The 14,188-nt window shown below is 33.3% G+C and overlaps 2 protein-coding genes across 2 annotated transcripts; both read right to left on the bottom strand.

Annotated features, from left to right (window-relative positions):
- Positions 1 to 4,882: 4,882 nt before the first annotated feature.
- LOC107480565 (berberine bridge enzyme-like 17) lies at positions 4,883 to 6,641 on the bottom strand. The gene has a single exon (XM_016100719.3). It carries the CDS (start codon positions 6,604 to 6,606, stop codon positions 4,993 to 4,995), a length of 1,614 nt encoding a protein of 537 aa, XP_015956205.1. The 5' UTR covers positions 6,607 to 6,641; the 3' UTR covers positions 4,883 to 4,992.
- A 1,935-nt stretch (positions 6,642 to 8,576) lies between these two features.
- Positions 8,577 to 10,337, bottom strand: LOC107480566 (berberine bridge enzyme-like 17). Its single transcript, XM_016100720.3, has one exon. It carries the CDS (start codon positions 10,313 to 10,315, stop codon positions 8,702 to 8,704), a length of 1,614 nt encoding a protein of 537 aa, XP_015956206.1. The 5' UTR covers positions 10,316 to 10,337; the 3' UTR covers positions 8,577 to 8,701.
- Between the last annotated feature and the right edge of the window lie 3,851 nt (positions 10,338 to 14,188).

Consider the following 14,188-nt stretch of genomic DNA (forward strand, 5'->3'; position numbering starts at 1 on the left):
TAAATATCTTTCTAGTCTTTTTCTTGAATAACAATTAACAACAATATTACCTCGCCTTGCATACAATATTGCATGATCAACATGCTCTCAGCCTCTCACGCAAATTTTATTCTGAAAAATGACAAACAACAGCTAGATTTGTTTCTATATTACTACCTATGCCTCTAAATACTCATCTACAAATTAAAACAAAGTTATTCATATCTTTGGATCAATTTAATCGACAAATATCATTATTCTTCTTCATTGTTTTAAATGTATGCAAAATAACGTTGGTTTCTGTTTTCTCCTAGACTCGTTCTAATATTGTTTTCTTTTCTCTTGTAGCTTAAATCCCACTTATGCAACAACAAAAACGATATTAGTAAGTTTTTCGTCTGCAAAGCTTTCATTTATTTCTTCAAAAGAATTTAGAAATGTCAGTTTAATTTTTATTCGGTGATGATGCCATGTGATTAACATGTTAAAAGGATATCACCCAAATGGATTTTAAAAAAAAAAAGAAAAAAAGAAAAAAAGAGAGAGAAGAGCTTATTAGGTGGAGGTCGCTATAAACTGAAGAATTTTCGCCGCCTAGGCAAACAAGGATGAATTAGTATTGGGTACTAAGCAATAATAGTAACGACAACTATTTTATGGGGCCTGGCTGCTGAAATGATATACATTAATTGAGTGGAATAATAAGCTCATGATTTCTAGAAGAATGTGAGGTTGTTGGGTATAAACGAAAGTCAAACACTAAAGATACAAGGGATACAGACTGTTCTCTAAACATCCCTAATCTTTACCATCTTTCTTTCTTAATACAAGGGATACAAGTGGACATTTTCGTCCTTAAGCAACGGAAAATACATTAAAGCCCCTAACCCCTGAAAAACGTGGACATTTATGTCCTTCCGTTGAATGCAGCCGTTTGCAGTGGACAGAAAAGGCTGAGCTGGCAGAGGTGGTGATGAGGTGGCACGTAACGGAGGCCAGGTGGCATGAAACTTTTTGTAACAGGACATATAAGTCCCTGGAGATGAAAACGATGCCATTTTGTCTCCTCCCCCAATCTTTCAAATTCGTCTTCTCCAATCTCTCGTCTGCACAGAAACGGTGAAGTGGGTGTTGTGGGGAGTGGGGGCAGAAAGGAAGTTCTTCCTTCCATGGCATCTGAAGGGGTATCATCAAGTTGGAGAAGAGGTGGAGGTCAGGTCGGCTTGAGCTCGCATCCTAAGGAGAAGGACGACAAACATGGCGTCTCACCAAAGTGCTTCTGTGGAGAAAACGCAGTCCTTTTCATGTCGAAGACGCGAAGCAATCCAGACAGATTGTTTCTAGGCTATCCCTTTTACAAGGTATGGTAACGAAATGTGATCCACGTGTGGTTGAAGATGTGTTAGGGTTACTAGTTTTTAGTTCTTGAATTATGTGGGTTGACATGCTGCAGGCAAGACAACCCTATTGCAAATTTTTTTTGTGGCTTGATGAGCACGTTGCTAGACTTGGATTGACAGAAACAAAGTATATAGGAGAGAAGGAATTTTTCGATGTAGAAGATTATCACAGGCAGTAGGACATGGAAATGAGGATCAGCTGCTTGGAGAAGACGATATTAGCTCTAGAGATGAAAAGAAAGCCAATAAGATGGTGTATCTGTGTCATTGTTATTGTGTTTATTTTTGCTATTCTAAGTTGTAAGAGTTGATAAAGGAATGAAAAGTGTGTTGTATTGGTGCAGCAATTATCAAAATTCAGTGTCATTTATATGAATGATTGCATTGCCCTGTACATGTTGTGTAAGGTGTGGACGAAATTAAAGTTGTTTCCCTAATAGATAACATACCATTGCATTAGTGATAAAAAAATTAGTTTAGTTAATATCCATGTTCATCTGACCCACAAAGGGTGTTCAAAAAGAATTAGTCTTCACAAAGGGTGTTCAAAAATCATTACATAGACAAAGGGTGTTCAACAACCATTACATAAAAAAAAAGTTATCACAAAAAGCACTTAATGATAGTAGTCTTCACTCTTTCGAGTCGTTTGTTTTTGGAGAAGTTGGCAAATTTGGGGGTGGAGCTTCTTGATTCGGAGCTGCAGATGGGATGGTAGATGGAGTTGGCTCTTGTGTATTAGGATGGATTGTGGAGGCAGCGATTGGAGCCGGCGGCCTGAAGATCTTCTGCTTTGGTCTGAACCTGGACTGTTGTGGGCGAGCGGTGTTATTGGCTTTCCCTGGAGGTTTAAATCGACGGCCTATAGTTGGGGCTGGTACTCTCAGGCACCCTGGTTAACTGTCTTTAACTTATTCATGCATTCCTTGAATTCAGCCACAGTCGTGCACCTGGCACACTCCCACACAACTTGAATTCAGTAGCCTCCTTTGTATTCATGTGTGGTTGGGTGGACATCAGTTTTTCAATCTTCTTACTTAGCCAGTGTTGATCAGCAGTGTTACTGCCCAAATCCCTCGCACAAGTGTGTTCTGGATGGTAAGTCTTGACTTGATAACACCGCAGGCTTTTGTTGTATGACAAGTGCACCAAGTAAGGACACTCATTATCCCCACACCCTACTCTCACTCTCTCTTTGTCATTTTTTATCCATTTCACTTCCGACCCTCAGCAATGAAAGAATCTTTAACTACCTCCTTGAACCTGTCTACAGTGGCAAACCTAGTTCTTAGCTCAAACCTACCCTCACCATGAGCATACTCATCATCAAACTTTGGAAATTTTTCACCTCTGCCTTCATCATCAGATGGTATGGGAGTATGTAAGTCTTCAGACTCATACTCAAACATGATCTCCTTCACCTCCGTGGGGAGCTCACTAACATAAAACCCACCCCGACTACATAATCCGGCTGGACATCAGGTCCTTGATCCCCTGCTTCATCACGTGCATCAGTCCCATTCCCACTGTCTTCCCCTCTTTCATTAACCCTTGTGCCAAATTGTCTTTTCTTCTTCCCTTGCTTCTTCGGTGTAACTACCTTCTTCCTTGGAGTAACAACCTTCTTCTTCGGTGTAACTACCTTCTTCTTCGGCGTAAGGACCTTCTTCTTACTCTTGACACCTCTTTTTCTCTTCCCAGCAGTTACCCCACCATTGCTGTCACTCTCACTACTATCAGTCTCAATTCCAGCCGGTGGAGGTTTGTACAAGACATCCTCCGTGCTCTTGTACCCGTCATCAGATGAAGAGGAAGAATTCAATTCCTCTGCAGTTTCATCCACTTCCCCTGCAGTATCTCTGTCCTGGGCAGCTTCCTCAACAACCTCCGGCTCGTCGACAAGATGGTCAAAGTATATATGGAACTCACCTCGTCTTGGGTGATTCATTAGATTCTCTCGCATTGAGTTGATCCCTGCATCCCCAGTCAATATGTTTATCCCGAATTCAAAGTCAATGTTTGATGGATCATATCAGTATACTGCCTTGTATGACTGGTAGCCCAAACCCTTAAATAGTGTCACCAAGTCTCCGAAATTAACAAAGTCTAGGTCCATCTCGGGAACCTCTCCTCCTTTCCATTCTGATAAACCATTTTTCCACCAACTCCTTTTACGAAGTTCCCTCCATGATGAAAGACCGGAACCACAAACACATCAACCATCTGAAATTAACCAGTGCATAACTAGGATTAAAAATAGGAAACAACACAACATATGAATGAAACTACATTGCCCGAACACATTCCCTCCCCCTAATCCTCCACAGGATACAATACACCACTTTTTCACATTCTTTATTACACTGTAAATAGGCAAAGACATTGCCTTCCTAGCTAAGCATCGCAATCTTACCTTGTGCCGAAGACACCAGCCACGACCTCAGACCAAGCTTCTCCTCAGCTTCTGCCACCAACGTCAACCCCTGGCCTTTTGCTCTTCTACGTATTGTATTTTTTGGAGGGAGAAACAGAGACGAAGGAGTTTGATCGTCTTTGGCTTAGGGTTTTTTGTAATTTTCTCACTCAAGTGTGGGTCTTCTAGGTATTGTATATGGGGATTCAACTGCGTTTGGAGAGGAGGAGACGAAACGGCGTCGTTTTCGTCTCCAGGGACTTATATGTCTTGTTACAAAAAGCTCCATGCCACCTGGCCTCCGTTATGTGCCACCTCATCGCCACCTCTGCCAGCTCAGCCTTTTCCGTCCAGTGCAAACGGCTGCATTCAACGGAAGGACATAAATGTCCACGTTTTTCAGGGGTCAGGGACTTTAATGTATTTTCCGTTACTTGAGAACGAAAATATCCACGAAAAAAAAAATTAAAGACGAAAATATCTTAGGTAAAATAAAAAAAAGGGAAATGAAATTTTTAATAAATTAAAGAAATATTCACGATAATATAATTAATTGATTAATTGATAATGTGTATATAACTAATTAACTATAATTGTTCGGCTAAATACAGTAACTTAAATAAATAAAAAATATCTAATGAATATATTAGGTAACAATTAAACCACTTTTAAAAATTATTAATCAAAAAAAATAAAAAAAATAAATACAAATTAAAATAAAATTAATTTATTTATTTTCAATCAAATCAAACAATTAATATAATTGATTAACTAAAATAATTAATTATGACTCAAAATATATAAGACAAAAAATTAATATAAATTAAAATAAAATAAAATTATTTATTTTAGTCAAATCAAATCATTAATATAATTAATTAATTATAGTTAATGTGAACAAATAAAATATTAAATAATTTGATATTTATTTTAATTAAATCAAATTAATTAATTAATTAATGTATTTAAAAAAATTAAATAAAATAAACCAAAAAATACTTTCAAAAATATATAAATATTCTTTGAAAATTTCTTTAAATAAAAGTTTATTCTTCCGAAGAAAAAAAAGATTAAAATGAAGAGACTTAAATTATTTGTAAAAATTGTATTCTTTAAATTATTTTCTTGATACATATACATCATTCTCTAAATTTATTATGTATACATATCAATCGAAGTAAAATATTAATCTAATTCCAATTAACCTTTATGAGGTGGTATACTCTGTTCATATCTAAAGAAGTTCTCCGGGTCAACTCTGGTTTTGACCTGCACCAGTCTATCAAAATTCTCTCTAAAAAACTTGGCTCCGTAAATTCGAGCGGCATCGACGTTGGTTGTTCCATTGCTTGGACAGGCTCCAATATCTCTATCCCTGTAGTTAAAGAAAGCTTCCCTTGGCGATTTGGAAACAAAAGGAGTCATAAACTTATATATGGACCTTAACAAATTCAAGTTATGATTAGCGACACGTTCCTCATCTTGTAACCAAGTTATGTAGTACGAAATCTTGAACAAGTTTCCTGCTCTATGAGGAAACGGAGTAGCGGAAGTTGGAATCTCCCACATTCTTCCACCATAGGGGCTCCATTGCATAATAATTATCTCACTCTCGATGAGCTTGTTCCATATGGATTGCAACCCCTTTTTCGAAATAACGTTCTTCACATAATCTGACTTGCTCTTGGAATAAGACCAAGCAGGGTCTTTTGCTTCGAATAGCAACGCTTCTGCTGGGGTTCCGATTGGGTATTCTGAATAGAAAAGAGTGCTGTTCACCCAAGGCATTTCAACGCAATCACTTTCGGTTAATCCCAGTTCAGGAAAATTCTTTTTCATCAAACTCAAGAGTCTATCGGTTCGTCCCAAGAACTCGGCGATGAAGGTAACTTGAACCCTCTTGTGATGCACCTCGTGCTGGAGTCTGATGAAAAGATCCCTGTCGATCTTTGGTGCAACATGTTGCCACTTGTAAACAAGGTCCGTGACGCCTTGCTCCAAGGTCCTATTCACCTTGAACACCGTCACCAATGGAGGAACCTCCACCAGCTTCATCGTCCATGAGAGAATCACACCGAAACTGGCACCTCCACCTCCTCTAATGGCCCAGAACAGATCCTCCCCCATTGATTTTCTGTCAAGGATATTACCATTTACATCCACGATTTTTGCGTCGATGATGTTGTCCACGGAGAGACCATATTTTCTCATGAGGTTGCCGTAGCCACCGCCGCTGAAGTGACCGCCGGTGCCTACAGAAGGACAGACTCCGGCAGCGATGGCATGAACATTGCTGTTCCGTGCGACTTTATAATAAAGTTGGCCAAGTGTTGCACCAGCCTCAATCAAAGCGGTGCCGTTTTGGATGTTGACGTGAATAGATTTAAGAGTGTACATGTCGAGAAGAACGAAGGGAACATCTGATATAAAGGAGAAGCCTTCATAGTCATGGCCGCCGCTTCGGATTCTGAGCTGAAATTTGCTGGCTTTGGAGCATATAATGGCTGCCTGAACGTGAGATTCATGGAAAGGGGTTATGATGGCAATGGGTTCGGGTGTGTTTGGTCTATTGAACCTCTTGTTACGAATGTGGAGGTTGAGGATGTAAGAGAAGGATGAATTGTGCCTAGTGTAAAGTGCTCCGGTGACGCTAACAGGAGCTGATGGGTTTTTCCATCTGTTGTTTGAGAGACAAGCGTGAAAGTAAGCATCTGGATTTGCATGTGAAACAGGAGACTGAAGAAGAAGAATGGTGAGTGCTAGCAGAGTTGAAAGGAGAGAAAATGGCGACGGTAGTGATGATGATGTCGCCATTGGTGTTTGTTACTTGCTATGTTGTTAGCGTTGCATTCGGCATTTATAATGTAAGTGTTATTGCATTCAATTCTTAGATTCTTTGCGGGTCAATTAGTCATCGGAAAAATCTAGTCACATTTAAGAATTTTCCTTGAATGCATTATGTCTTTGACTCGCACAATAGGAATACGCAACAAATGGGTAGCTACAAAATTAAACTTAATACAAAATTCCGTTGGTCTTTAAAAAAGTTATTGGCCCTAAATTTTTTCTAATTTTAATTTTTAAAAAATATGTTAGGTGAATACTAAATAAGTTATTTTTTTAGATAAAAACTAATATGCAATTTTTTTAATATAAAATTATTAATTAAAAATTATTAAATAATTTAATATATTTGATTAAATTGTTATCTAACTATCTCAATTAATAATTTTATATAAAAAATAATTACATATAAATTTTTATTTTTTTAACCAAATCTAAATAAGATTTTCATTATCTTATGTCTCTTATTTTTTTTATTTTTTTAATTAAAATATTTTGTTATTAATACTTAAACAACTGGATCAATTTAATTAAAATTAGTTACCAAAATAACTTGGTCATATAATATTATCTATTCAATTAAATTTATCTATTCAAAAGATATTTTAAATGGTCAATTCAAAAATTAATTTTTTATAATATGATAATATATAATTAGATATTTATGTAAATTTATTATATTTTTGTTATTGTATGAAATTAAATTAAAATATAGATATCATAAAACATAAAAGCAATCATAATTTTTTTTTAATTTGTAACGTTAACGTGTGGTCTTGTGGCACATATTAGTCAAATTCTAAAATTTAAAATTATAATAATAAAAAATAAAAAATTTTATTATACTAAAAGCAACTCCAATATTAACTTACAATTCAATTTTATTTTAGGTCCAATAAAATACCACATTAATATTTATAGGATCATATGTTATAAATATTAATTTAAAATATTAATTTAAAACTAAATGTAAGATGTGTCACTGCTTAGTTTTAATTCAATTTTAATTTTATATTATGTGTAATTATTTCATCAAAATAATTATACAAATAACAAAATTTTATTAATTTTCCATGAAGACCGTATATATTCTGTCTAAACTTAAACTAATTTCATTTCATCTACACAAATTTCAATTATAAATTAGTTCAATTGTAATTATAAAAAATAATAATCCAAAATTATTTCATTATAGATACGTTGTTCTAAGAATTATAATCAATTATATAATCAATTCTAAAAATAATATAATCAATTATATTATNTAGAGAATGAAAAAATGAGTCTTTATAAAATTTTGATATTTTAAATTTTATGAATTAAATTAGTCTTTTAAATATTATAAATTAATTAATTTTTGTTTATTTGTCATTTTATTAACAATTTTTATCGATCGATGATGTGAAATAAATATATTTATGAAGATCTATTAATTTAAATAGCTCATTTGCGATAATTGGGATAATAAAATTGGCGCCGGAAACAAATATGGCAGCGCGCTCTTTCGTTGCACTTACCGCCACAATATTTTTTATTTTGTAGTGGGATCAGACCGCCGCAAAATATCAACATTATTGTAATATCCAAAATCGTTGTAATAATTGCTGCTGAATTTCTTTTTGTAACGGTTTTAGTTAACCGTTGTAAAAAAATTACTGTTTTGTATCGAATTTCTTGTAATGTTTGGAATTTTGTATAGTATATATGGGTGTGTGTATAACCATAAAAAGAAAATACAAAATTTCCCTAACAAAAATACAGTATAAAATTTAAGTGACTCCACATTTTGATGATCCAACTCACCGAATTAATGATTTTTGTGGATAAAGGATTAAAATGAAGAGACTTTAATTATTTGTAAAAACTTTATTCTTTGAATGATTTTTTTGATATATATACTATTGTTTAAATTTATTATGAATACAGGTGGAAACTCAACTTCATATAAAATTAATAATTTATAGTTGTTTGATAACAAATTTAATCAAATTTTATTTAACGACTATGAACACCTGAATTTCCCCTAATACATATTAATCCAAGTAAAATATCAATTCAAATTCAGTTAATATTTGTGAGGTGGTATACTCTGTTCATATCTAAAGAAGTTCTCAGGGTCAACTTTGGTTTTGACCTGCACCAGTTTATCAAAATTCTCTTTGAAAAACTTGGCTCCATAAATTCGAGCGGCGTCAACGTTGGTTGTTCCATTGCTTGGATTGGCTCCAATATCTCTGTCCCTGTAGTTAAGGTAAGCCTGTCTTGGCGATTTCGAAACAAAAGGAGTCATAATCTTATACATGGACCTTAAAATATTCAAGTTATGATTAATGGCATCTTCTCCATCTTGATACCAAGTTATCATGTACTGAATCTGGAACAAGTTCCCTGTTCTATGAGGAAACGGAGTAGCCGAAGCTGGAATGTCCCACATTCTTCCACCATAGGGGTTCCATTCCATGATCATTACCTCACTCTCGATGAACTTTTTCCATACAGATTGCAAACCCTCTTTTGAAATAACTTTCTGCACATAATCTGATTTGCCCTTAAAATAGGACTCAGCAGGTCTTGATGATTCGTATAGCAACGCTTCTGCTACTGTTCCGATTGGGTATTCTGCAAAGAAAAGAGTGCTGTTGACCCAAGGCAACTCAAAGCAATCACTTTTGGTTAATCCCAGTTCTGGAAAACTTTTTTCCATCAAACTCAGAAGTCTATCGACTCGTCCCAAGAACTCGCAGACGAAGGAAACTCGAACCGTCTTTTGACGCACCTCGATCTGGAGTCTGATGAAAATATCCCTGTGGAGATTCGGTGCAACATGTTGCCACTTGTAAACAAGGTCCGAGCCGCCTTGTTCCAAGGTCCTGTTCAACCTGAACACCGTCACCACTGGAGGTACTTCCACCAGCTTCATTGTCCACGAGAGAATCACACCGAAACTGGCACCTCCACCTCCTCTTATGGCCCAGAACAGATCCTCCCCCATTGATTTTCTGTCAAGGATATGACCATTTACATCCACGATTTTTGCATCAATTATATTGTCTACGGCGAGGCCGTATTTTCTCATGAGGTTGCCATAGCCACCGCCGCCGAAGTGGCCGCCGGTGCCGACGGACGGACAGATTCCGCCAGGAACGCCGTGAACGTGGCTGTTCTGCGCGACTTTGTAATAAAGCTGGCCAAGTGATGCGCCGGCCTCAACCAAAGCGGTGGCATTTTGAATGTTGACGTGAATGGATTTAAAAGTGTACATGTCGAGAAGAACGAAGGGAATATCTGATACGTAGGAGTAGCCTTCGTAGTCATGGCCGCCGCTTCGGATTCTGAGTTGAAAGTTGCTGGCTTTGGAGCATACAACCGCCGCCTGAATGTGCGATTCGTGAAAAGGGGTTATGATGGCGATGGGTTTGGGCGTGTATGGTCTGTTGAACCTCTTGTTGCGGGTGTGGAGGCTGAGGATGTCGGAAAAGGATGAGTTGTCTCTGGTGTATAGCGCTCCGGTCACGCTTACAGGAGCTGATGGGTTTTTCCATCTCTTGTTTGAGAGACAAGTGTGAAAGTAAGCATCTGGGTTTGCATGTAAAACGGAAGATTGAAGAAGAAGAACAATGGTGGGTGCTAGCAGAGTTGAAAGGAGAAGAAACGACAACGATGATGATGATGCCACCATTGTTGTTATGAAATGAAAGTAGTGTTTGTTACTTGCTGCATTGTTAGTGTTGCATTCAGTATATATAACAGAGAAAATAAATTTAAAAATGTTAAGGGTATATTAAAATTTTTATTAACATAAAATATATTAGTAAATAGTTTTAATGATTGATTAGTGTTGTTGTTGTTAATTGTTTAGATTCTTTGGTGGTCAATTAGTCATGGAAAAAGTCTTGTCACATTTAAAAATTGTCCTTTCATGCATTGTGTCTTTTGACTCAGGAATACATAACGAATGGATAGCTTCTGTAAAAAAAAAAAATGAATGGATAGCTTGAAAATTAAATTTGTTACAAAAATCAGTTGGTCTTGGATCCAACAGATAAAAAAGTTTAATTTTAATATTTTAAATATGTAAAGTTTTATAAGTTATTCAACTAAATTTATCTATTCAATGACATTTCAAATAGTAAATTTAAAAATTAATTTTTTAATATGATAATATATAATTAAATATTTATATAACATAATTTATATTATTTCAAAACAAAAATTTGTTATTTACTCCATAAATGAACATGAAACAAAGTTTATTTGTCTGGATCAATCAGAACTAGTTGAATAACAATTTATAATACTAGCAAATTACATGTGCCAACCCTTGTAAAGTATAGCATCATTATATTCTTTCTTTTTCACCACTTATATTAGCTATAAACTGGTCTTGGAATTTTAACCATTATGTCCGGTGAAATAAAAAGAAAATAATGGAGGTAAGAGAAATAATCATATTATACTTATAAAAATTTGGTAATATTAGAAAAACAAAAAAATAGTAAATAAATTTTTATTATTTTTGATTAATTTTTTTTATCAAACATTTTCGTTTATCGCGTTGTAGGTTTGTCCACAACTGTTCATAATCGTTCTCTACGTCGTCAAAGTTTCTTTCAATTCCATTAAATTTGGTATTGTGTGGTTTTATATATACATTAAATTCGTGTTTCAAAGGAAATAAGAAATACAGATACTTCATATGTTTCTTTTTCTTAAGCTATTTTAATAGTTACTTTAAAAAATAAATAACTATTTCTAACCATAAAAAATATAAATACTTATAAATTTATTCATAAAAAAACAAAATTAACACTGTAATTACAAAAGATAGATTGCAATAGATAAAACTGACTAAAACTTAAAAAACTATTCAAAATTTCAAAATTACCTCTTCTTTATCAAATTCATTTTCACAACCTCTCTTCCTCTTTCTCTCCCTCTTTCTCTTCCATCACCTCTACCACCGCACTCAACTTCAACTTGATAAATCCACCTTCATCATCTTACATCAACTCACCCACCAGAAATTTTTCCTTCTAAAATTTGCGATGATTCATGTCTATTGCACCTATCCCTAATCCCTTTCAATCGATACGAAAAATTGAAGATCCCGTTAGGTTTTCCTTTGCTGGACCGAACCTAGTAACTAACAAAGCGCATTGCATTAGATTTGACCATGTCGTGGACAAGATTAGCCATGGGGATGCGACATTCGCCAATGAGCTTGTTGCCGAGGAGAGTACCGTCATGACAGAAATCGAAGCGGAAGAAGAGGCCCTCGGAACCTTCTAGAAGAGAGGGTGTGATTCACGTGAGGTCAAAGATCACGTCGTGGTGCCACTCCGGGTTAGCTCCGTCGCCATCGGCTTCTCTGTCGGTTCTGGTCTGCTGCTATTGACTCTGGCAGGTGAAGAGAGATCCATTGATGGTGTTGTTGTTGATCTGCTTCTAGCCATCGTTGAAAGTCAGAGAGATGTGCTTTTGACTTGTTGAGAAGCAGTGATGGTAAAGGTGATGGTGATGAGTTGATTTCACCGCCAACTTTGATGTCGAAACTCCTCTTTTCATCAGGCCTCTTTGAATTATAATTGTTGCTCTAAATGGAATCCTTCAAAGACAGGTTCGCCAGATTCAAAACTTACACATGAAGTTGGACAATAATAAATTGGATTGAATTTGGTAAAAAAGGAATAAATTTGGAATTCTGAATAGTTTTTTAAGTTTTGGTTAATTTTATTTACTAGAGTCTATCTTTGTAGTTACAGCATTAGTTTTATTTTTTTATGGGTAGATTTATTGGCGTTTATATCTTTCGTGATTAAAAATGGTTATTTATTCTTACTTTAAACTATTTTTTTGCATTTTGTCCTCATCTATCTAAGTCAATATACAAATCATTGTTATCGGACTATAAAATTTATAATAAAAAATCTATCTTTTGTACAAAAAAGATAATAAACAACTATTAAATTTATGCTCTAAAGAATTTAAATTTGAGTTAGAAATGCCATTAAAGTAATAAATTTCATAAATTAAATAATAATTTAATCAGGGCTAAACTAAAATAAACTTTAAAGAAGAACAAAAATTAATTTTATAATATAGATCGAAAAGACTAAATTAAATATTTTAGGAGACTAAATTAAATTTTTTATCTAATTAATAAGAAAAAATTGAGATTTAGGAAGGGTTATTGTCCCCTTTCTTTATAAGAGACTTCACCTCTAAATTTANAATTTTAACTCTTATGTCATCTTAGAAGGCTAAATTTTAATTTATATTAATTTTTTAATATCAAAAGTTCCGATAATGATTCTTTAGATACTAATGAGTCAAAGAATAATTTTTAAAAATCTGTTATTATTTCGTTTTAAATTCCTAAGTTTATAAGAATATAAATCTTTTAGAATTTAAACTAAAACACAAAAATTGAGTTTTTATTCTTATTCGTTTTATTTTTTTATATTTTATTTGAAACCATATAGGAAATAATCCTAATCGACATTTTTTCAATGTTAACTTTAAAATATATATATAATTTAAAAATAAAAAATGTCTGTATAAATAATAAATCAAATCAATTAGATTCGATTTACATATATATGTTGTAGGAATAGTAAATTGAATCAACTAGATTCGATTTAATATTGATAACATATATAATAAATCAAATCAAGTTGGTTCAATTTACCGTGTGCTTCTATTATAGTGTAAATCAAATCCACATTAAAAATATATAAATCAAATTTAATTGTTTTGATTTATATAAATTTATCGGTGTAATTTTGATCCTCAAATAAATTTGTTTGTGTAAAATGAACCAATATAATATGAGTATAATTAATATGTGTACTAAAAGGCACATATTAAAATTATTATTAATGAAATATTTTAAATAAATATAAAATAAATGTATTTATAATTTAATTTATATTTTTAATAACAAATTTTAATTTAACATATATTTTTAGTGCATATGATAACAAAACTTCATTTTAAAAAAAATAGTAATAGGTAACGAATGAATATCTTAAAATTTAAATAATTGTCTTTTATGTCATCAAAGTTTCTCTCAATTCCATTAAATTTGGTCTTCGCGTGGTTTTATATATACATTAAATTTGTGTTTTAAATTAGATAAAAATTTAAGTATAGTTAATTTTATGTAAAGTTAATAATTAAAAATTGTTAAATAATTTAATTAATTTGACTAAATTTTTATCTAATAATTTTTAATTATTAACTTTATATAAAATTGACGGCATATTATTAAAAATTAACTGTATCTAAATTTCCACCTTCAAATTAAAGTAAACAAGAAACAATACTCCATATGTTTCTTTTCTTCTTCTTAAGTCTATATCAATAGTTACTTTAAACAATTTTCTTGCATTTCGTCCTCATCTATCTAAATCAATATATATAAGTCATTGTTTATCGGTCTATATAGTTTACAATAAAAAATATATCTTTAATACAAAAAATAATAATAAAAAGCCATTCGATTTCTTGTTATAATTGTTAATATATAAAAGTATATATAATACTTTTTTTT

The sequence above is a fragment of the Arachis duranensis genome, chromosome 3, assembly GCF_000817695.3.
Source record: "Arachis duranensis cultivar V14167 chromosome 3, aradu.V14167.gnm2.J7QH, whole genome shotgun sequence".
Lineage (NCBI taxonomy): Eukaryota > Viridiplantae > Streptophyta > Magnoliopsida > Fabales > Fabaceae > Arachis > Arachis duranensis.